Below are 24,065 nucleotides of genomic sequence, written 5' to 3'. Positions count from 1 at the left end.
CACACAAACAGGGAATTTATTCTCATGAATTGAATCAAGCACCTCTTTTAAAAATGAGAAATGATCTCATCTTAAAAACTCAAAACTGAGTCATGGAAAGAGACTGACATTTAATCACACTCAGAGCTGCAAAATTGTTTTATTTCAAGGTGGAACTTCTCAAAATTCAGCTCCCAGCTACTGCATCTTGTTATGGTTTACCAGTGGCTGCCTTGCCAACCTTACTATGAGGTATCTTCTCCTCACATAAGTACCTGTAAAGTTGACCTGATCATAGTGTCATATCTCTTCAATTAGTTGAATGTGTTTATTCACAGCATTAGGTTAGTTTTCTAGCCTCTGTATCCCTTTTGTGTCCCTCCTTTGAATTCCCAACAATATCTCTGTATCATTCTTGACAAGTCAACACTGAAACTGCAAACAATGCTCTATTTTACTGGGATTTTACTCACTCTGTAAGCAGAAGGTAGCTTCCCTACCCCTGACTGATGTTCCCCTTTTCATACAGGCAGGAGCTGCAATAATCTTTTTTGTTACAGCACTGCACTGTGGGCTCACTGGAAGGCACTTCTCCACAATAGCCCCTAGATCCTTCTCAGAGTTACTACTTTGCAAGATGGTATCCTATTCTGTAGGTATCATCTGCATTTTTGGTTCCCAGATGTAGTAACAAGTGGCATAATTGGGATAGCTGTTAAAAAATTGAAATGAGTTACTGAGTGTAATATTTCTGGGAAATGGTAGAAAGGATGATGTTTATTGAAACCATGATGTTTATTGAAACCATATAAACATGTAAAATGTTTTCTCAACACAGTTTCCCATTTATGTTTGCACAGATGTGTGTAATGTCATCATGAAGCCTCTTCCAAGAAAGATAAATTAAATCAAAAGACTTGAAAGCGGCAAATAGCTAACATGCTGCTGCCTTTACATCCCATCTTTTATCTCTTTTTGTTCTTTTCTCTCTAATCATAAAAGATATTCACAGTCATTTAAGAATATAAAAACCAACCCCCTCCCAAATTTAAGGAGGATAAAGGTCCTCGGCACAAATAAAATGGCCAACTCTGAAGCTGTACAGAAATATGCTTTAATTTAGGAGACAAAAGATAGCATTACGGAAGAAATTGTCATAATCAAAGTTGAAAAAAAATTTCTATTGTCTGGTGTGCCTCTCTGTGGGAATTTTCCCAGCCCAGACAGCTGTAAAGGAGGAGGGGTATTGTGGGTTTCTGTATGCTCATTCTCTCTCTCCCTCTCTTTCTCTGTCAATAAATGTCTGCAATCATATTCTTGAGCTCCAGTGTGATTTCAAGGTTCATCTCTTCCACACAGCTCAAACACTAATTATCCCAGCTGTAATTAGTAAGATAATTAAATACTGGCTCACTCATCACTCTACCTTGTGTCGGGTCATGATTCTCCCAGAAGACCTTGAGCAGTTTCTCAAAGCTGATGTTTTCTGGCTGATATACTACTCGTACAGCCTCTGTGTGGCCAGTTTTACCTTAAAAGACAAAATAAAATCTGATGTTATTAGTTGAATTAGCTCATGCATATCCAGCTTTTTATATTGATATCCAAAGCACAATCTCTTGTTTTCTTTTCTGTTTTTTTTTTGAAAAAAATAACAGTGTTTTGATATTCCGGCATTTGGGCTCAAGCCTCTTTACAGATTCTTTTATAAACATGCCTACATCTGCCAACTTGGACCAGGCCATCGTGAGATAAACTAGCCATACTTTAAATATCCTATTCTAAATATTATGTTAAAATAAGAGAAATTATATGTCTGAATTGTCTTGATGGTAGGAAACTGGACTTCATCAGCCATTGGGTAAGAAATGGATACAATAACTGAATATAAAAAATAAACTTCAAGGACATGTTTACATAAGATCAAAGAAATGATTTTGAACTATTCCACATTACCCAAACCCCTGAATGCCAATGGGCTTCAAAGCGCATCAAACAGATCCAGACTGAATATTATGATAGACCACAGAGTCACAGAGTGGCTGAGGTTGGAAGGGACCTCTGGAGATCATCTGGTCCAACTCCCCTGCTCAAGCAGGGTCACCTAGAGCACATTGCACAGGACCCTGTCCAGGAGGGTTTTGAATATCTCCAGAGAAGGAGACTCCACAACCTTTCTGGGCAACCTGTTCTAGTGCAACATCACCCTCACAGTAAAGTTTTTCCTCATGTTCAGATGGACCATCCTGTGTTTCAGTTTGTGCCTTTGCCTCTCGTCCTGTCACTGGGCACCACTGAAAAGAGTCTGGCCCCATCCTCTTGACACCCTCCCTTAAGATATTTCTACACATTGAAAAGATCCCCTCTCAGCCTTCTCTTCTGCAGGCTGAACAGGCCCAGCTCTCTCAGCCTTTCCTCATAAGAAAGATGCTCCAGTGCCCTAATGATCTTTGTAGTCCTCTGCTGCACTTGCTCCAATAGCTCCATGTCTCTCTTGTGCTGGGGAGCCCAGAATTGGACACAGATGAAGTCCAGGGAAGATAAGCATGTGTTACAGCACATTAAAATATATTGTTTCTAATTTCCGTTACTTTATGGGCACTATTTTTTCATTCCTTGTGTGTCTACATACTCTTCGTAGTATTGAAAGACCCAGCTTCACAAACCATGAAGGATCAGCCTACATAATTTTCTTTCATTGTGACAATTTGATAGTTAGATTGATGAGTGTTCAGACATCTCAGTCAGGATCAAAGTCCATTGTTCTGAGTGCTACAATAGCATGTATCAAGAATTTAGAAATGTAGACATTTTTTGTTGGCATAATATCTGCACGAGTGAAAAAAATATATATATCTCCTACTCTTCAGTTAAATCATAAGGAAATACTAAGCAAAAGTAAACTTCATGGCCAGCTCTGCCTTTTGAGGGAATATAATAAGCTACTTGATCGCACTAGCACAGATTTTGATTTCATTTACACTGATTTCCATAGAATTGCCTGAAATTGCTAGCAGTGCAACCAACAGCTGAATCTGGTCTGTTGATGGTTTCTGAATTAGCTGTCACCAAACAAGAAAAAGCAGAGTCTATCAGTAATTGAGGGGAGTTCAGTGAAAACACCAGCTCAATACCAACAGAAATGAAACAACAACAAAAAAAAGAGGCTAGTATACATTAGAGAGATATAATAAGGGCCATCAATTAAACTGGGACACCTGAAATGAAGAAAACCAAAATGAGGCATAGAGGGATGGGTTAGCTATGAAAAGAGATTTAAAATATAAGGTTTAAAAAGATTTAAAAGACAAGGATTAAATTTAGTCTAGAATGCAGAGGAGGAAACCTGTAATGTGTCCATCATGGAAATTCTGATAAAATCAAATTGGTTCCTATCTAGCATGCTCCAATACAACAAAAATACGCTGAGATAAGGCAAAAATGTACAAGTTATATGAAACCTGTAGCTAAAGCCATGTCATCCTGCCCACCAGGATGCTGTCCAGTAAATGACAGCCCAATTTCTCCTTCACATGCACCACCACTATTGAAGCCAAACAAATCCACTCATTATCTGAAGGCACAATTTGACAGCAGGTTAACAGAAAAGGGATTATACATTTATAAGAATAAAAATACAAGCCACAGATAATTGGCCTGCTAATAAAGTGAGATTGCCTTTCTACATTCTGGCATAAACTGATGGCCAGCTTGAGTCAGGGAGGGAATTCATCACAGTTTTCATAGTTTTATACGAGCTACCAGGGAAGATACCAGTGTTTGCCTTAGCTAAAGCCGAGGTCTGAAATTGTGCTGTTGCTTGAGCCAGGTAAGCCGATGCCACACAGCTCAAAAGAGAGTAAGGAGTGGCTCCTTTCAACTCTTCTGTTTCTTTTTTTTAAGGATGATGCAAACCTTATGAAAGGTTCTTATCACTCAGGAGCAAATTGCATGTCTAAGACGACTAGGTTTAGATCACAACAGAGTTTTCTTAAAGAACTTCAAAACAACAGAGGCATTACCTTACCTCTCAATTGGAGCAGCAATTACATCTTGTCAACACTGTCTGCTCTGACTAAGCCAGAAGTTCAAAGAATCAGCTTTCTTCTTTTTTTCTGAATAAGGGAATGACAGTGCTACTCCAAGAACTATAACCTGACCTGAAGAAAAAATCCTCAGATGTGTGGCAAAAATACAGCTAGAAACCAGTGCATATTTATAATCAATATTTATCCTCAGAGGAAAAGCAAGGAGGTAATGCCTGCTGGGCCTACCAGATTCACCTCTAATTTTCCTCAAAGCCTTTCCACAATCTAGTGGATTTTCTTTCAGGATATGTTGTGGCTATTTATACCATCAACAATCTTAGTCATTTGTGGTGAGCACTCCTACTTCTCAATAATTTTTAATGGAAACTGGACCAATCAGCTGGGTCCACATGAGCAAATAGATTGGTAAAAGGCTTCATGTGGGACAGATTAACCATAAAAAGCACAGAAAACAGACAGTAGTAGGGGAAGAACAAGAACAATCTTTCTGCAGTTGCAATGTATCTTAACATGAGGAATCAAAAGCTGCTCTGAGGTTGTCCTAAGTTGTACGTGGAAACTATCAGCTCCTCTGTGCTGATGGACATGACTCTGCTGCAGCCAAAGTGACAAAGGGAAACTGAAACTGGGCTCTTCCTATTTATCTGAAGTCACTTTTTGCATTAGGCATAAGTTTGACATTGAAGACAGAACAAACATGTTTGGGTTTCAGTCCTTTGGGACACTACAGCACCAAAAAACAGCAGGCGTCCAACCAATGAACCACTGCTCTCCATTTTAAAAAAAACATGGAAGTATTTCAAATCTTTTTATAAGACTTCTTTAAAAGGGCAGGCAATAATCAATGAGAAACAATAAACCCATTTGCTCTCGAAAAAGCTGCATGTCTGTTTTAATGAGAAATTTAACAGGCTAACGCTGAACAGATGAAGGGATTTAACCTGATCAGTGATGGACTCTATTCTTTCAGGGATATTTAGCTCTTCACCTTAGTGCCTCTCTCAGACTTTCTCACTAAAGGCCCATTTCTACTAAGTCTGAGGGTCATAGTATCCACAGCTTACCTATTGCTTTTAATTAGCTGATTTATAATATTCAACAGTAAAAGTATGCTTCACTTTAAGTTCCAAGAAGATTTAACAAGTATGAATATTTTTAGAAGCCTTCCCCCCAAAAGCTCAAAGTTTGAATCATGTTTTTCAAAATAATGTATTGAATCACTAAATGTAATTTAATTTGCTGTTAAATGTGGAAATAGAAATCCTTTATTTATAGGTGCCATTATTGGATTTCCAGTTATGGTGCTCAGTTCTCCTTCAGCTTCTGAATGAGCTTAGGCATAGAAGAACCTAGCTGCCGATGATAAGACTTTATTACACCGTGGCGGAGAGGGCTGCGTGCCAACGGCAGATTGTCTGTTTATCCTATATCCATTCCCCACTTAGAAAACATAGCCACTCTCAGAGGATTAGCTACAGTGAGCTCTTTCAGTGGGGATTCATCCTGGCAAAAATGTTCCTATAAAGAGCAATGGAAAAAGACATCTGAGTGACACCTCTGTGCTTCAATTTTTTTCTTCCTAATAGTGTTTAGCGTCTCACCTACTTAATCATCTCCCAGGTGAGTGCCCAAGCCAACGGATTATAGAGGCATACTCATTCTTTCTAACTTGCTGTATCCACTAAGCATTTAATTATTTCCTGCAAAGTGGAACGACTTCAAAAGGACAGCTTGAGAGCATCTCACCTGCAAATATCCACTCACCCAGCACTTACGGCACCGTTGCATGACATGTGGGCTTCATCTCCAGCTAGCCCAGCCCTGGGTGAATAAGTTATAAAATTCAAGGAACGACAAAACTATGCCTTCGTGCCCCTCTTCTTTAAGAAAAAAGGATTTGCCTCTCCTTACCCACTGAAATAAAGGGCCTAACTCCAGGAGATACTCTACAGGGCTGTAAGTCTTGTAAAGCAGGAGGCACCAAAGCTTGTGAAAGGGATAAATCAAGAGACTCTTTCCACAGAAGGTTTTTAAATGGTTTTCTTAACAGCAATCCTCAATGTGCTGCCTGTTTGCAATCTCATTTTGAAGTACTGGTCTCACCCCGCGTACAACACAGGTAACGTAGGAACCCACCTGAGAGCTGCCAAGTCCACTGTGGCTGCGCCCGTACCGATAAATCCCAGCACCAGCCGGTCCCTCAGCTTCTACTTTTGTGCATATTCCTTCCCTTTTCCTTGGTGCAATACACTTTTTTTCATAACAGTCTCTCTCATTCATTTTCTGACATAAATGTAAATGTCTAAATATAATTGGAAGGAATGGGTGACAGGTCTTCAGCTGATAGAGATTTCAGAGCTTATTGATTTTGGAGCAAAAACAATTTGTGCTAGCTAAAGGCTAGGCCCTAGTGAATATGCAAAGTATTACATGAAAAAGTAGGAAGTCTTTTGAGCATCTGTTTCTCCAAACTAGCCTGGGAATTTTTATTATGCTGTAGGTATCAATAATAAAATTTCCATTTTCTCCCTAAAACAGCAATGTGTTAAATAAGCAAAGGTTAGATAATAATACACTGAGAACTCACATTTTGACAATCTACTTATCTTCTGCTTCGCTACCTTCAGAGTAATGGGGGTGAAAAGGATGGAAATAATCATAGATTGATAGATTTTTAAGGGGAGAAGGGTCTGTAATGATAATTTCATTTGACCTCCTGCCTAACACAGATGAGAGACTTTCACTGGAGCAGGCTCATATTTTGTACTCAGAAAAGTAATAGTTCTTGACTCAGCGAATCCAACCGACAGAAAAATCCCCTGAATTCAAGGTAACCTGGCTCAGTATCCACTATGAATTTCTGATTCGCTGCTTTACAGAATGTAATGCTTTATCTTCTCTGTGTGACCCATGCTCTTTTATACAGCTGTATTAACATATATGTAAATATACAGCAGGGAAAATAAGTGTGTCACCATGGGCCAATTCTGCAGTTGGTAATCTTAATAGAATTTTGCTTAAATTCTAGGAACTTCTGCCCAAAAAAGGACCACGGGAAATCATGCCTGATTCTAGTGCCTCCCGAATGTAACACATACCACAGCCACAACATTGTGCATATATCTAAGAAGAGAATTTTTTTAAAGTATATTATTGGTTTTAATAGAGGTCATATGAATTACACAGTAAATGAAAATTTTAGAAGTGTTTATATGGCTCATAAAATGACAAATCTGCTAGAAAATGCATTTCTGGTGACTATCACAGTTACTTTTTTTTTTACCATTCTGAGGTTAAAAGGTCACACTGAAAATTGGGGTACACAACGTTGTTCACTGCTAATTTTTTCAGAGTAAAACAGCCATATTTTTCAGTAAAAGTAGTTGAATGGCTTTAAAATAAGGAATATTATTTATCAGTTTGATCAAAGAATATTGCTTTTTTTTCTAAAAATTTACACAACATGACAACTAATGATTTTTTTTCCTTATTTGCAGGTATATATGGTGCAGCTATATGGTATGGCTGTACAGTTTATATGGTACAACTACAAAAAGTTCTTACTTTCCTTTACTAAATTACTAAATTGTAAAATGAGAGAGCCAGTCCCGAGTGTCCACACTGCAAACATTTCAGAAACGGTTGCGTGGGACCCGCTCTGCTCTCGTCCTGTGGACTGAGCACCATGCACAGTTGGACTGCATTAAGTAGTGGAGAGTTTTCTTCTGATTTAATTTTGTTCAAAAGGAATTTCAGCTCCAAAAAATGTTTCAATGATTTGTTGCAGATGTCAGGGGACAGTTTCTTTACCCTTTGTACCGGGAGAAATCTCTGTGTGCTATAGAACATGCTTTGGCTGTGACACGCAATACGGGATATCGCTGTTTTGAGTTGTGTCGCTTCGTCGGCCAGTACGGAGCAGAGATCACAGACCTGGATGAGCCACATCGTCTAAGGGATTAGTCTGACATTGGTGCTGGACAATACAAAAGAACATCTCATATGACATTCAGCTAAGGAAAAAATGTCGAAGGTAGACATATAATTAATGCCAGTCAACACGGTTCTATGGAATATAGGTCTTGTCAGCCAAACTCGATTTCATTCTCTGATGAAATTACAAGTCTAGTTGTAATAAATGTAGAATGTAATAGCATGGATGTAATAGACTTAGACTTTATTAATGCATTTGACTTATTGCTGCATGACAGTCTGATTAAAAAATTAGCACTATACAATATCAATAGTGCACATGTTAAATGGATTAAGAATTGTCTAAATGACAGTTCTAAAAAAATTGTCTAAAGGGAACGAGCATTGAATGGCAGCATTTTTATCTGTGTTCTGCAGGGACTGGTACAACACCTGTTGCTGTTCAAGTCTTTCATCAATAATTTTAAAGAAATATAAAATCTCCGCTCTTAAAATCTGTAGATGAGACGAGAAGGCAGACAGGATGGTCTTATAAATTGAGCACTTGCTGTGCTGGGACCATTCGATCAAAAATGCATTAAAATACAGTCATACGTAAAACCTTACCTAAGGGAACAAGGTACACACACCACATCTACAAGTGGGGAACAATCTTTGAGGAAAGTGTAAGGGTGGCAGTAGACAAGCAACTAAATGTGGAATCCCTTTGCAATATTGCAATAGAGAAGGAACGGTGCCTGCATTGGGATGCCTAAGTGGAAAAAGGAGTGGGCAAGAACAGGACTGGTGAGATCAATCCTAGCATTAAGTAGAGCCACAAAGCTAATTCAAGGGCCTGAAAAATAATTTCAGTGGCAGCCATAAAGAGCATGATGTATTTAGCCTTTCAAAAAGAAAATCCAGAGGTGATTTAATTAAAGGATGTAAGCATCTTCTCAGGAAGAGATGACCAAGTGCAAAAGGGGTCTTTGAACTAGCAATGAAAAGGTATCTCAAGAGTCAGTGGTAGGAGCTGAAACCAGGGAAATTCAAATGGAAAAGTAGGCACACACTTTTAATTCTGAAGATGGTTATCTGCTAGAAAGTACCACATTGCTCTGTTGTACTGTTGGGCCATTCAGTGTTCTTGTCAACCGATGTTCCTACGAACCAAGAAGGAAAGTGGTAGAGTCTCCATCTCCTGATGTTTTGAAATTAAATCAGATTTCCTTCCAGGAGAAACACTTCAGACAAATACCACTTAAACATTAATGAAAAAGTTATAGCGCTTAATACAATAGTAACTGGCTGAAACGTAATGACCTATGATATAAAAGATGTCAAATTAATTAATGCAGTGAGCCCTTACCAGCTTTAAATGTTGTGAATGTATGAGCCTTTGCTCACTTAGCTTTAACGAAGCCTGTCTATCCCAAACACGGTTATCCTCACAAAGAGCTGGGCCTTTGGCGTTATCTTCTTCATCATGGTTGATGAAGTATCCTGTAACCCAACTACAATTTCTATATCATCTTTATATAAGTGATTTAACATCTGTCAGCTACAGAGTTGAAAGCAGAAAGACACCATATTTGTACTTTTACAAATTTCTCACTTAAAAGCCCAAATTTAAACCTAAACTTAGACAGCAAATGAACTGAGGGACTAGGTATCAGTTAATTATGTTTACTGACAAACTGGTTATACTGGGCACCATGGAAATGTGGTGCCAAGCTTGTGAACATCTAGCCTAGGCTATGCGGATATAGAACAAAACAAGCAGATATGCAATTTTTAAAGTGAGAAATGCTTGCTTTAGATTAGGATACACTAATTACAAAGTTAATTTATAAAATGAAGGATTAAATACAGAAGAAGTAATGGGAATCACAGAACCTTAGCCTTATAACTAACAGCAATCTAGAATTAATGACAGTATCTCACATTGCTCCTGAGCCAAGAGTTGAGGCATAACTAGGTTATACTGTATGCTGTAAAAACAGAATGCTAAAATAACCATTGCTCTAACAAAAACTTTAAATTCTGCTCTTGGAAACAAAAACATATTTCACAGAATTTCAAATACTGAAAAAATGCAATGTATCTCATAAAAAGCAGTTTGGAGAGCGATAAGAAATGAAAAAAGGTCAAAAATATGGCCATATGAACACACAATGATAAAGTGAAGATATTGAAGACAGGTGGTTTTGAAAAATGTCCCTGAATTTCTTCAAAAGATATGTGCTGAATGTGTCACATTCCTGGCTGGAACTGAAACACTTAATAACATAATGCAGTACAAATCATTCAATATTCTTTCTCAGCCTAGGATCCAAGCTGTGGAAGACTACAACAAAATACAGAACTCATCATTTTTCACTCCAAATATGTTTATTTCCATCTCCTCCATGAAAGCACAAGAAAATCTACTACTTGTTCTTAAGCCTTCATAACAGCACAGTAACAGCACAAAATACAGTTTTGATTTAACTGTATAGTAACACTATATCTTTTGTTTATGTTAATAAGAGCGGCTAAAACCCACAACACATTTATTGCATTTTCTCAACTCATTCTACGTTGAAGATAATACAATAATTTTCTTTGATTTCATCCCCTTCTACTTTGGCATTCCTCAAAGTTGCTGCATTCCATGTGTTTATTGCTCTACCCTGTATTAGATAATAAACATATCAGTAACACAGGGAAAAAAATCAAAACAAGGGGAAGAAGACTTCTATTTTTTTAAAACAGAGTCTTCTTAGGAAAAAGTCTGTCTAATGCCTGTGATGATCCTGGTAACAGTAGAGAAGCACCACTAAGAGAAACTGTATATTAGTATTAGGTATACAAGTCATTCTTGAACAAGAGAAAAGGAAGTATGGAAAAAGAAGAGGACTGGAACCAAACACAGCAGTGTAAGACTTTGGGGCACCCAGCTTGAGCCTACTACTCTTTGCTTAGTGGATAGGACGTGTACTGAACTGCAGCTACTGGACTGCAACTAAAACTTTGGCCATCTATGAAAGCACAAAATTCGCTATGCCACTGCTTTTAACTCCACTCTGCTTTATTCCACTTCTGATATCATTGATTTCTGCTGTCGTACAACTATGAATTTAGTAGCTCAGAAGATTGCTTCACTGCAAAGCTCCTTTGAAAAATTAAATTAATGAAAAATGTTGACTTTTTTTATCATAATAGATAAACACAGCGAATAAAGATCTGCCCAGGAAATATATCCTGTTATCCATGGATATGAAAAACTTAGAGGATAAAACATTAGCACTACATCACAGTTGCACCATTCCTTTGTCTTAAAGAGTTCAAAGTCCTTTCCAGATTTGGTTTCAACTACCCACATTTTGCGGACTGTAATCCACTATTACATCTCATTCTTCAGAATTAATTTTCCGGATATGCAACATAATTTCTCTAAATATGATAAGCCTTGTGCTGACAGCATTTTTATACTTTGAAAGCCCAAATGCACAGCCTTACCTAGAATAAATATTATGGTGCAAAGCCAAACAATATTACTACACTTAGATAATAAAAAAGCAGTTATGTTATGATGTGTGGAATACATATGGTGATGCAGTTTTGACTTCAGGTGAGTAATTTCGTATGGTAATAATTTGTCTATATTACCTACTATTTCCAGAAGAAGTTATCTTTTCTAACACACTAAATACAGAGGATGGTATCTTAAACTACATGAAATTAAGGGACTAGTTCAGTTGTGCCATGGAGGCATCTAGTCTCCTTTGTGAGGACTTAGGACAAATCACCTGGACTCCAGCTACTGCTCCAGAAGGAGACAGGCCTCCTACGGGCCCTGTGACAATCTGTCAGCCATGTGTGGATGTCTCAGGTACCTTATAGCATCTAAATGGCTGCCTGTTTAAGCAACTAAATTGCTCCTTTAATCTCTATTTTAATGTAAAATCCACAGGCATAAACTGCAGTCATCTGGCTCAGTTTTGGTCCAGCCATAGATCTCCAATGTCACTTTGAGCAAGTATCCTAATATCTCCCTCAGGATTTCATATGTAAGATGGGGAACGCATGCTGTCAAGTTGTCTCCCGACGCAATCCATTGCTATGTATGAGGTGGGAGACTGATGATTTCAGGAATGGAGCTATGCATAGTGATGGAATTTTGATTGAATTATGAATGTGCTACCTCAGTTTAGGACTTGTGTCATGCCCTTCTCACAGAAGACAATGTAAAGTCACAATACAAACAGCTTCAAAAATGAAGTGCTCAGCAACAACAAGATGACTGAAAAATGAAGGTAGATGGTTGAAGCATGGAAATTTTCCTGAAAGAGTAGTGAATAAACCAAATGCTGATACAATCACTTAAAAACTCTGACAGATAGGGAGCGAAACAAAGGACAAGTCATTGAGGAAGGGGAACTTTCTGCCTGCTGAGTCAGCTGGGGACAGAGGAAGCTGACTGCAAAGATCAAAGATTGATTGAAGAGTGATTTCCCAAAACGATCTGTCCTAGTAGTGCAGAGTGGGTGCAGGAGCCTAAAAAACCTACTCAGTCCTAAAGGAAATTCACAATGATTAGGAAATGGAGGCCATTATTCGCCGGTTGTTTCTAATTTGACAGAATATTTCTTATGTTTCTTGTAGCTCCTAAAACAAAACAACAAAAAAGATGGTGTTTAAAGAAGACAAAGGGTGAAAGTGTTCAAAGGCCTGACTATTGATGTCTCATGAAAAGCTTTACTTGCTTGCTTCAACTATCACTTGTTTCTGAAAATGCAAATGGAAACCAAGAATACCCTGTTGTTTGGAAGGGGATGATTTCCAGGAGAACTGGGAACAGTCCTGGGAGTAAGGAGATATTAAAGGCCCAAGTCTCCAGAAAAGGGTCTTAATGGAAGGTTTGTCCAAGAGCATTAGGAAGAGCATTGCCAGCAGGTCGAGGGAGGTGATCCTCCCCCTCTACTCAGCCCTGGTGAGGCTGCATCTGGAGTGCTGTGTCCAGTTCTGGGCTCCCCAGTACAAGAGAGACGTGGAGCTACTGGAGCGAGTCCAGTGAAGGGCCACTAAGATGATGAAGGCACTGGAGCATCTCTCTTTTGAGGAAAGGCTGAGAGAGTTGGGCCTGCAGAAGCCTGCAGAGGACTGAGGGGGGACTTTATCAATGTGTATCAAAACCTGAAGGGAGGGTGTAAGGAGGATGGGGCCAGACTCTTCTCAGTGGTGCCCAGCAATAGGACGAGGGGGAATGGGCACAAACTGAAACACAGGAAGGTCCGTCTGAACATAAGGAAAAGCTTCTTTACTGTGAGGGTGACCGAGCACCAGAACAGGTTGCCTAGAGAGGTTGTGGAGTCTCCTTCCTTGGAGATTCAAAAGCCATCTGGAGAGCATCCTGGGCAATGTGCTCTAGGTGACCCTGCTTGAGCAGGGGGGTTGGACTAGAAGATCTTTAAAGGTCCCTTCCAACCTCAAGCATTCTGTGATTCTGTGAATGTCTGTAATATCGTAATACAGTTATGCGACACATCACAGAATTTCCTTAAGTAAATGGGCATAATGGAAAGAAAAGAATAACAGAAGTGTAATGAATATGTGATGATTCGAAAGCAACTTTGAACAGGGACAAATGGAGGTAAACATAATGCCTAGAGACATCTATTTATAGCAATCTCAAAGTAAGGAGTTTGAAAACATTAAATAATCTGGGAGATAAAGAAGAAAAGACAGTATGATACTCTAATACCGGTGCTTTTCAACTAGAATAACAAAAAATGTAGCTTTATTCTTTTCTCTGTAGAATGATTTCAGGAATAAGCAGCCATTCAGAGGCCTCTAGGGAAAAGATTACTAGGACAAAAATTCAGAATCAAGTCATTCTAGCCAAAGGCTTTAGACAAGCATTTTTATGTACACCAAAACTAATAAAAGAATTCTAGAAAGAAAGTTCTGAAAATGGCTAAGCAACCTGCTTTCTGAGAAAGTCTTTAACAGAAATAAACTGTGTAAGTGGATAAGCGCCTAAAAAGACAAAATGTTGACAATTTATATATCTGGAACACAGCTAAGGGAATGTCTGGAAAAGAAGAGTGAACAGCCATTGGGTTTAGCTGATATTCATTACAGAAAGCTCAATAATTACAAAATTCCATGTTGTGATGAAGCTGCCATAGAGAACTGATAAAAGGCCAATGGTTGGGCACAAAGACAAATCAGGACATCTTTCAAAATGAAAGCAGACTGCAGACATGACAGAGGGACTGCAGAGAAGTATCTTAAGGATCAGGGAAAAAATCTCCAAATCAAAAGTATTAGAACTATATTTAGTTATTTCATTTCTATTGGCTTAACAAAAGTATGCCTTCCCTTTAAAAGCTGTTGAAATCCTACTATTTTGACTATAAACTATAACTATTGCCCTTCTTAAAGTGACATGCCTGAAGGATTATTGAGGGAGGGAACTAAAAATTGCCTAATGTAAATATTAATAATTGCAGTACAGTCAAAGACAGATAAAGAACATGTACAGTCTTTGTTGGATGGTAAAACCATCTTAGAAGAGTGAGAAAGGGGGATTAAAATCAGAAAAGGTGGAAAAGTTGGTTGGCTGGTGGATGAAAAAGAGATTTAAAGAAGTTGAAAGGATGACAGTCACAGGAGTTTGAAGGCAGAAGACTGAACTGGAAGAAAATAGGTAAGGGAGAACAATGAGGCAAAGATGGGAAAAGGATGAGCCAACCCAAAGATCTATGTTCAGTGAGGCTGGAAGGAAGACTTCTAGATACAAATGCATTTTGCTCCAAGGCTTCCTGGGTTTTGACTACTTCAGCTCCAGAGCATCTCTCCACTAATGGACTTCTGCTGGTGTATCTATGCTACCAGGCCAAACAAGTGTCCTTGTGGAGATGCAGCATACCCAGTCAGGAGTGCTTCTCCTCCTGCTCCTCACACAGCAGTAGCCATGGTGAGAAAAGCACCCCCCTGTCCACCTAAATCCTGAGCAATAAGTGATTTTTTTCATGCTCCTAATCTACATCACAATGCCAGAAAAACAACAGAGTGCTTAGAACTGCAGAGAGCTCACTGAGAACAGTTTAGCTACTGTGCAACGCTCGTTAATCAAGTAACTTCCAAAGAATCTGCTTACGAAGAACTGAAACCACAGAGATCTGGTACTTGGTCTGATCTTTGACATCACAAATTATTTTAATCAGAAATGATGTCATATTCTATCTACAGCCTGGTAATCAGGAGACTGTGAAGACACAAGTCAGCATCTGTTCTGGCGTTACCCATCAGCAGGCTCAGGGCAATTTGCCCACCATGAGGGAACCATAGATTGTTCTTCATTAACTGCAGAAGGTGTTGAAGCACACTGAGGACAATATTTTCTTTTTTATCATCATGAAGATAAAGGTGACCAGAGGCACTGGCAAGGAGTTCCTTGCAATCACAGCCCCTCCTGGGGACCCTGCAGAATATACAATAGAGCAAAGGATTGTCTTTCTGCTAGAAAGCAGCATCTGCTCCCCTTTATTGCCTTATTTAAGTATAATTATGATAGCTGGATATTACAGTGCAAACTATAGCTGTGCACTTGCACAGTGCTGTGCAAGGAGCTGTACAAATACAGAATAAGAGACAGTCCTGACATTCACTTAAACTGCTGGGAAGACTTAACAATTTCTGGATCCCAAGTTTAGTTCCCAGTCCTCCCTTCAATGTCCCTCCAGAGAAAAGAGGCAGCTTGCTCTATCTGGTGCCATATCAAGATTTTAGAATATGTCCTGATTACAGTAAGTGGAATTCTTCATTCCTAGAAGCTCACCCAGAGCATAACGCACCATGTAGTGATGACAAACATCTAAAGAATACAGTGAAGAACACGCTTCCTTGTGTCACAGGTTTCAGAAAGACCATTAACCGCTAGAAAGTGATCAAACACCAGCTAATATATTTCTACAGCTCCATGACCCATGCTAAAGCTCAAGGTTAAAAAATAAAAGTAAGTAGATCAATCATTAACCTTTAATAAATCTTTACAGATATTTAACTTTTTCTGGCAAACCTGTTAGACATTAATTCTCACCCCAATTTTAATGAATGGCTGTGCCAATGTTTAACCTCAAGAAGCCACATAAAATGAATTATTACTGATGATTAATTATGCTGTAAAAGACCAATAAGAGCAACTTTTTTTCAGCCACAGAGGAAATTAATTACAATTGACTCTAGTAAATAGTCTAATACTGCTACTTACATGCAACAAAAAATATTTTTGCCATTTTTCTAAAATGTAAATGTTGCACTTTACATTAGACCAGTGAAAGCATTTACCTCCTGCTTAGACCTAATGAACATTCATTGTATTTGACTATCCATTATTTCTACTCAACTATTCACAAATGAAGAGTTTTAAATTAGAGGTTACTTGCATCCCTTCTAAAATTCCCATTTAAATGGGAATATTTAAGAAAGGAAAAGAAAGGATTTTAATTCAAGTGAAAACACTATTCCTTGACATTAAGTTGTCCAAAAATGAAGCACCCAATTTGGATTCCCAAAAATACTTAGAAAATAATGCAAAAAAGCGCAATTGTTAATATCGATTAAAACACAAAACTCAGGGAAGTTGTATATTCAAATAGTGTGAATCACTGTGCTTGCATTTATGTTTATTGTACAATACCTACTACTGTGAGAGCTATTTAAATTTAATAACATCCAGTCTGGCAAAATAAGGGGCACAAATTTCTTTCTTACAGGTACCATTCCTTGGAGTACTTTTTTTTTTTCCCCTCATACTGGGAGAGTCTTTTCAGTCTTGCTAAGAGAAGCATAGGAAGATCCTGCTGCTGAAAGCTGAGGTTAGGTAAATTCAACCAGAAATAAAATGCAATTTCCTAACTGTGAAGAATACATCCCTGCCATTATTTATCTTTCTAAGATATTTTTAACCCAAGCTTCTGCAAGGAACTCGATGGTTGGTAGATGCAGATGGTCAGTGCGGGTGGTCATGGCGATAATCCACAATATCTGAATTTATGAATCTATGGCTCTAGCCTATCTTTCCTTTCTTTCATGAACTTTATGGACAGCACTGGTTTTTTTTAATGCTCAACACAACACTTTGCAGCTCTCATTAAAACAATGACTCTGATCAAATCTTATGCTTTGGAGCTTCAGCTGCTCAGAAAGTAATCTCCTCCCATCTCTCTTTATATAAATAGCCAGATGTATTTTGGCTCATTTGTCTTTGTTTCATTTTTGCCTTCCCCTGAAGCACAGATGCCTCCGTAACGAGTAAAAGTACCCCTGGGCATGATAGCCCCGTACTCCGTGTCTGGCTTACATTTTCCACATTCCAGCCATGGAATTGGGAAGAGATATTTCCCCATGGCAGTTGGATGATGAATATGTTTTGCTGTTTCTTCTTTATCTCCCACTTTTTTCTGTAAAAAAGAGAATGGCTCTTCTCTGGGATCATTTAGAATTATTTAGGCAAGTCTTCTCCACTATGATGGCCTTGTACGTTGACTGCACTTTTCACTTGCCTGCTTCTTGTATGTGGCACACAGTTTTATAGTTATCTGAGCTTCACAGTGCATATATGGGTGACATGCAAAAGCGTGTGATAGGCTGAAGATTAAGATTAGCATATTTCCTGATGCCTTTAATCATTAACTGCATGAAACTGTAATTACAGATAAGCTAGCACTGACATTTATATTTTGTTTTGTTTTTCACAAAAGAGGCCAAATCGGTGGCCTCCAGATTAAGGATGATGAGAAGTTACCAAGATGGCTAGGAGCCTACAGCAAATGACTTACAAGAAGTTGAGGGAGTTAGGCTGGGGAGTTGTTTAGGCTGACAGAGAGGGGTCATCTAATAGCAACCTAAATTATTTGACAGGAAGTTACAAAGACTCTCTGTCGAAGGTCTTCTCAGCAGTGGTAGACAGTATAACAAGGGGTAATGGCCATAAGCTTTGGCTTGGGAGGTTTAAATCAGATATTAGGAATATCTTTGTCGCTAGGAGGACAGTGCTGCACTAGGGCACGTCACCCTGGGAGACCATGGAATCTCCATCCGTGGAGTTTTCCCAGACTCAGCTAGACAAAGCCACAGCTGACCTGATCTAGTACTGGAGATAGTCCTGCGTTAGATGAGAGGTTGGACTAGAGACCTCCAGATGTCCCTTCCAACCAGTACTTCTATGATTCTATACTTTTGTAAAAATTGTGGTATTAAATTAGCAGCTAGTTATTTCCATTCTCCATTTTTACATCCGTATCTGAAGGCATATTCCAGAGGAGACACCATAGTTCAAACATGCAAAGGAACTTTGGCATCCTGGGTTCATTTAGCAGAATTTAAGATTATGCCTATACTAGTAAATTAAATAGTGCCAGGGAGCATTCCCTGGTACTGGCACTAGATCTTCCAAACCATAAATTGTTCGAATGGTCATCTCTATGGTATGGCCAGCTATTGCTCTCTGAAACAATTCACAAAAATGTTTTGGGCGCAAGCATAGGTCAGGGAGCGTTTCCAATAGACAGGCTGCATGCAGCCATTCAGGTCTGGAGGGTAAGAGAGTTTAACAGCTGTATATGAGCTGTTCTGTTCTAGCTGGCCTCAGTGCCACAGAAGGTCCTGGACAAATTTATCAATATAGATGTAATCAATTCAAAGAAAAAAAAATGATTACAAATCTAAAGTTCTTCTAATGTGTCAGCATCTGGTTGGGGCCATGTTGTTTCCCCCAGGAATATCAGGGACTACCTTCTGCCTAAACTGAGGATGTGATGCATTAAGTGATTTTGGGATTCACCTCATCTAACTTCAGGTGTCTGATAACAGACACCTAGTGAAACTTAGTCGACTAGACTCCTACATACACATTATAAAGTGCTCATTCCTTTAAGATTACATTATAAACTTGCCAAAATCAATTGCTTAAATAAAATACCTAATTCACTTAGAAGCGCAATTTATAGATTTTAATTATTTTGTTCTTCTCAAAAATACCTACTACAAATGTCTCTCTCTCTCCTCTCTTCACATATGTGTGTGCATGTATACGTATGTACATATGTCATTAGTGAGGTGGGAAATAAATAAGGACCACCTGAATCCTCCCAAAAAATGGAGTTCAAAGGTGTGAATGATGGGCTCCTTGTACTATAGGTCTTATATGAGCCTTGTAGTTATGTATATATTGTGGAAATGAAACATATTCTACTAGCACACATTATTGCAGTACCTATAATGTTTATAGGATCACAGACGTGTGTATTTTGAGGGCATATGGATATACATTCATATAAAATTAACCTCTGTTGCATTTTATCTTTTCCTAAGCCTGAAGGAAAGACTAGACTCCACTACACCCTGGACCAGCTGTTATCAGTCATACAAGAGGCTCTCCTTTATAACTACAGTGATCTTGTATATCAAATGCAGATTTAAAGAAGGGATAAAAAAAAAAAAAAAGACTTTCATTCAGCAAGCTTATATTAAAAATTAAAAGATGTTAATAAATACTGTGTCTATAAGCTGATCTAAATCTATCTAAAATGCCCCACAGTGAAGTCTTACATTAGTTATTATTGAAACATTAAATGCTTTTCTTACAGGCTTAGTGCAATCAATTTAACTTTCAGTCATCTTGTACCCATATGTGCTGCTCCTGTTGATGAAATGGCTATTAATAAAGGAATAGATGGCTATGAATTAAAGCAAGCTCTACTTAATCACATTAATCCAGAGTATGTTAAAGGCTTCAATTTTCTAAATAATTTTGGGCTTAATGCCTCCGAGATGGGCAGACTGTTCTATTGATGCAGCATCTGGTCCAATTTAAGCTGCATTGTGAAGGAGGAATTGTTAGGCCCTTGCAAAAATAAGGAAGACTGACAGTTTTAGGGATGCAACCAAAACTGCTACAGCTGAGACAAAAGATACTGCAAGATACTGAAAAAGACCTACAACAATTAAAAGGCAGCCCACTGCTCTGCAAATGCAACTCTACTGTTCAGTGAATTGTATATGATTAACTTACTCTTACTGATGGGATGAGTACTCCATACACTTAACCATCACTGTATTTTCCAGTCATTGAACATCCAACAGCTGCTGCTGTGAAATATGTTCACTTACCCATTACATTGGGTTACCAATTAGAGAGGAATTATTTAAAAGGGAATGGCACAACTACTAACACCACCCTTGCATAAGCAGTAATTTCTGGCTTCAGGGTTTTTCCCCCCTCCCCTTTTTTTTTATTTTGGTTATGTCAAAGTAGTAGTTTTACAATGAAATAAGATTTACTTTGGCTTGTAGCACTGAAATACTGCTACATTCAATTAAGAGGATACAAAAAACACTGTTTTCAATACTTCTGAGGGAATAAAAACCTTCAAATGAGAATTAACCGTTTTACAACAATTCTGCAGGAGAAGGATTCTTTTTAAGATCTAATCTTTACAGAAGGTCTTCAGAGAAGAAGACACTAAATGCATTATAGACCACCCAGTAGAAAAAAAATGAAATGATATAATGCTTTGCTATTACGTTTTTCTTGAATTTAATATGTCAAAATTAAGGAAGTTTTAGCGGCGGACCCAGATCTTGTTCTCAGTAACTCCATTATAAATCAGAATAGCAACTCTGATGAAGTTAGTGCACAGTTTATGTAAGTAAAGAATGAAGTCATCAAGTTGCATTTTGCAGACCTGTAAAATTCTCTGTCTGAAAGCATACTCCAACTTAGAGTAATATTTCAAAGAAATATTCAGAGCAGATTTGGGGAGCAGATATTGTATAGAGTATGTATCATCCTATATCTTAAAATTTCCATAATTATGAAGTGCTCAAGGAAGATTTTACAAGATACACTGAAATATTTACTTATGTGTCCTACAGGACTGGAAAGGAACCAGAATTTAAAAACAGAGATTGAAAATTATGTATAACGTACAATATTCAGATATATATTTACTTATCCGCTGAACTAAACCTATTTAAATATATAAATATACATAAATATATTCATGAAATGCTCTGTGACTAAAGGAGATAAAATGAAACTTTAGATTTCCCCTTGTTACCTATATTCTGCTCCAAAACTCTCTACCAGAAAAATCCACATAGCTGTAGATTTCAAAGCAGCTTATAAGACAAAGTATTCCCTTTTTATAAATGAGGACAATAGGCAGGAAGAGCTGAAGGTCATCCAAGTCAACCTTACAGCCAGGAATAGAACGGAATCAGCTGAGTCTCAAGGTAACAGCCCAGCTGAGGTGCTCCTACTGCTTTCTGCAATATGTTCTGCTCCAGAGATCTGTCAGGCAAAGTCCAGCATTAAATACGCTGCTGAGGAATATGAAAGGCAAGCGCAACGAAAGAAGAGCGGGCACACGCAGACTAAGGCTGTGGTGCTCCACGAGCGAAACTCCTGCTACCGTTTTTCAGCACGAGTGTAATTAAATGGGAAGATCTTCCCATGCTGTATTCAGGGAGAAGTTTCGTTTCTAGGAGGAGTTTCAAAAGGGGAGAGGGAGGATGCATCACAGGTGTAAGTGGAAACTACGGGGGTGGTTTAGGGATTCGTGGAAGAGGTGAGAAAAGGGAGTTATCTTCTGATAACTTTCTGGAAAAAAGTTACCTGAAAAGGTTTGATGTGACCTTTATCAAATATAATGGGAGCAACAGTACTACTAGGCAAGCTGTTCCTTAAAACTCTGTGTCATTCTTCTAATGAAGAGCTATTAAATAGGCCTAAGTACAGATAAATAACCACTTATCATACCGGTGATACATAAAAAAAATCGTATCTAGGTTTAATGCTATGGAAACTGCTTTTGTAAGATACTCTTTGACACTGCAACAGAGCTGCTGTTTAACAACTCAAAGGCAGAAAGATGAAAATAAAGGAGGCAAAAAGCAGCTAAGAGATATCACCGCTCAAAGCTCAATTGCTTTGATGAATGCTGCCCTCACACATTATATGAACATATCATGTGTAGACAAATTCTATTTCATGGTAACAAGAAGTCTGCACAGAGAAAAGTCTATTATCATATTGTAAATAAAGGAATTAGAGAAGACTCTAAGGCAATAAATAGATGAATATGCAGCAAGACACTTGGCTTTATAGTAAATTGGTCTGCAGAATTTTGACTTCCATAGCTGTTGTGACACTATTTATTTCTGCACCTTTAGCAGATCAAAACTGGCTATTACAAGAGCAGTAGCAACAAATGTGGTTTCAGTTGCAAAAAAATTTCCCTTTTTAATTAATTGTTTTCTTTTCCCTTAGCTTCCTAAAATATTCGACCTTCCAGCAGGCTTTAAAAACAATTTTCTTTATAATAGAAGGTTGCTTAAATCCACAGTGCTATATAAAAAATACCGCTGAACATGAGAGATGATGGTGGGGCCCAGTCTGTGGGAATCTCTGGAAAACATCAGGATGTATATTTTGCTCTTCATAGTTAATTAGATCAGAAGCACAGAAGCTGGTGCCAGCATATTGCACACCTTTTGCCCACGGTTCGAACAGTTGATCAGGAGGTTTGCTGCTTGGATCCTGGATGGCTCTCAGGATGAGGGGCTTAGACCTACATCTCTAGAGAGAATCCCAACTATCAGGCTAGAGGAAATGCTAAGGAAGCACATTCATAACTTTTCTTGATGAAGCAAGGCCACTATGCAGCCAGAAATGCAAAATTCATAAAGCCAAATGGGAAGCTTGCTTTATCCTAATGATTAGGGCAACCTGGGGAGGAGGAGGAGGAGAGGCAGAAGGCCTAGGGACCCGGGCCCTATCCCACGGCTAATTTTTTTTTATTTTTTTACTTTTTAACAGTTTCATGACAGATACACAAACACTGTTGTTCCAAATCTGGAACCTCAGTTCTGCTTTTTCTAAGTAAGAATCTCATCTCCTTTTCTTCTGCATCCAACACACTTTCCCTTCAGATTGCATATTGGCGCACACTCAGCAGCAGAAGGAAGAAGAGGTTCCCCTCCACACCCAAGATCTGACCTACTTAATTTACAAAAATTGGATCCTACCTTCTTCGGGCTTTCAAGCTCGGCACCTAAGTTCAACTCCTAAATTAAGTACACCAGATCCCACTCTATATTTATTTCATTTAATTCTAGTCTCACTTAAAGACTTCTGAATGTATCACAAAGGCAGGCTGGGAGTTTGCATTGTGAGTGGAGAACTCATTACACATTACTCCTGTCTTTGAACACCTTTGAACACCAGCAGAAGGACTAAACTGTCCCTGAACAAAGAGAAATGAGGGAAGAAATAAAACGAAGCCATTTGTTAAACCAAAATAAATGAAGCAGTGAAAAATAATGGTCCCATCTGCACCTACCACTGGTTCAGGGTCAGTTCTGCAGAAGAAAAGTGCGCTGCCAAAAATGGAAAGGAGAAGAATGAGACAGAATCCTGACCATTTTCCTCAGCATATATAATCCATTCAGAAAATAATAATAATATTTAACATTGTTGTAATTCTGTGTATCTTCAAAACATTACACAAACAGTGCCTAATTAATCGGAGTGGAACTTGTCTTTCCAAGACTTTTTTGCCATTCAGTATCCACTCTTTCTCTTTTATTGTATTCTCATATTAACAGACTGAGACAAATTTCATCCTGATGTAACACCATCGACATCAGCAGAATTATAACTAGGATCAGTGTGGCCCAATTTATTACTTTTTTAATACATGATATGAATATTATAATGGTGTTCCACTTGACTTGGAACAAAGAATTTTCACAGCATTCAGCACATAGAATGACATGATTAAACCCTGTCTCCTTTCCAGGAAATCTAAAACACTATAATTACAAAACAAAAATGCAAAAAAAGAGAAAAAAAAGGAGTAAACAATGTGTAATCATGGTAGTTGATGATACTGCAAACTTTCAGTCCAGTATGTAGCACATGTCACCTTTCCAGGATGAATAGAGAAATTTTATGGCCAGAAGAGATTATGACCTCCTGAATAACACTGGCCAGAGAATTTAAACCACAGATTCTTTCCAAGGAGGACAGTATTCTTTCATATTAGTGAGGCTAATAACTTATGGCTAAGC

At 38.3% G+C, this 24,065-nt stretch overlaps 1 protein-coding gene across 2 annotated transcripts in view; it reads right to left on the bottom strand.

The window, feature by feature from the left end:
• MSRA (methionine sulfoxide reductase A) overlaps positions 1–24,065 on the bottom strand; it is a 276,740-nt gene that overhangs the window by 106,251 nt on the left and 146,424 nt on the right. For both annotated transcript variants that reach the window (XM_026102001.2, XM_064508280.1), the window contains one exon: positions 1,406–1,510. In XM_026102001.2, the coding sequence (XP_025957786.2) occupies positions 1,406–1,510 (105 nt within the window). The remainder of the gene's footprint in view (positions 1–1,405; positions 1,511–24,065) is intronic.

The sequence above is a fragment of the Dromaius novaehollandiae genome, chromosome 3 (genome assembly GCF_036370855.1).
Source record: "Dromaius novaehollandiae isolate bDroNov1 chromosome 3, bDroNov1.hap1, whole genome shotgun sequence".
Classification (NCBI taxonomy): Eukaryota; Metazoa; Chordata; class Aves; order Casuariiformes; family Dromaiidae; genus Dromaius; species Dromaius novaehollandiae.
The sequence above is the reverse complement of the archived record's forward strand: the minus strand, read 5'-3'. Positions and strand labels throughout refer to the sequence as shown.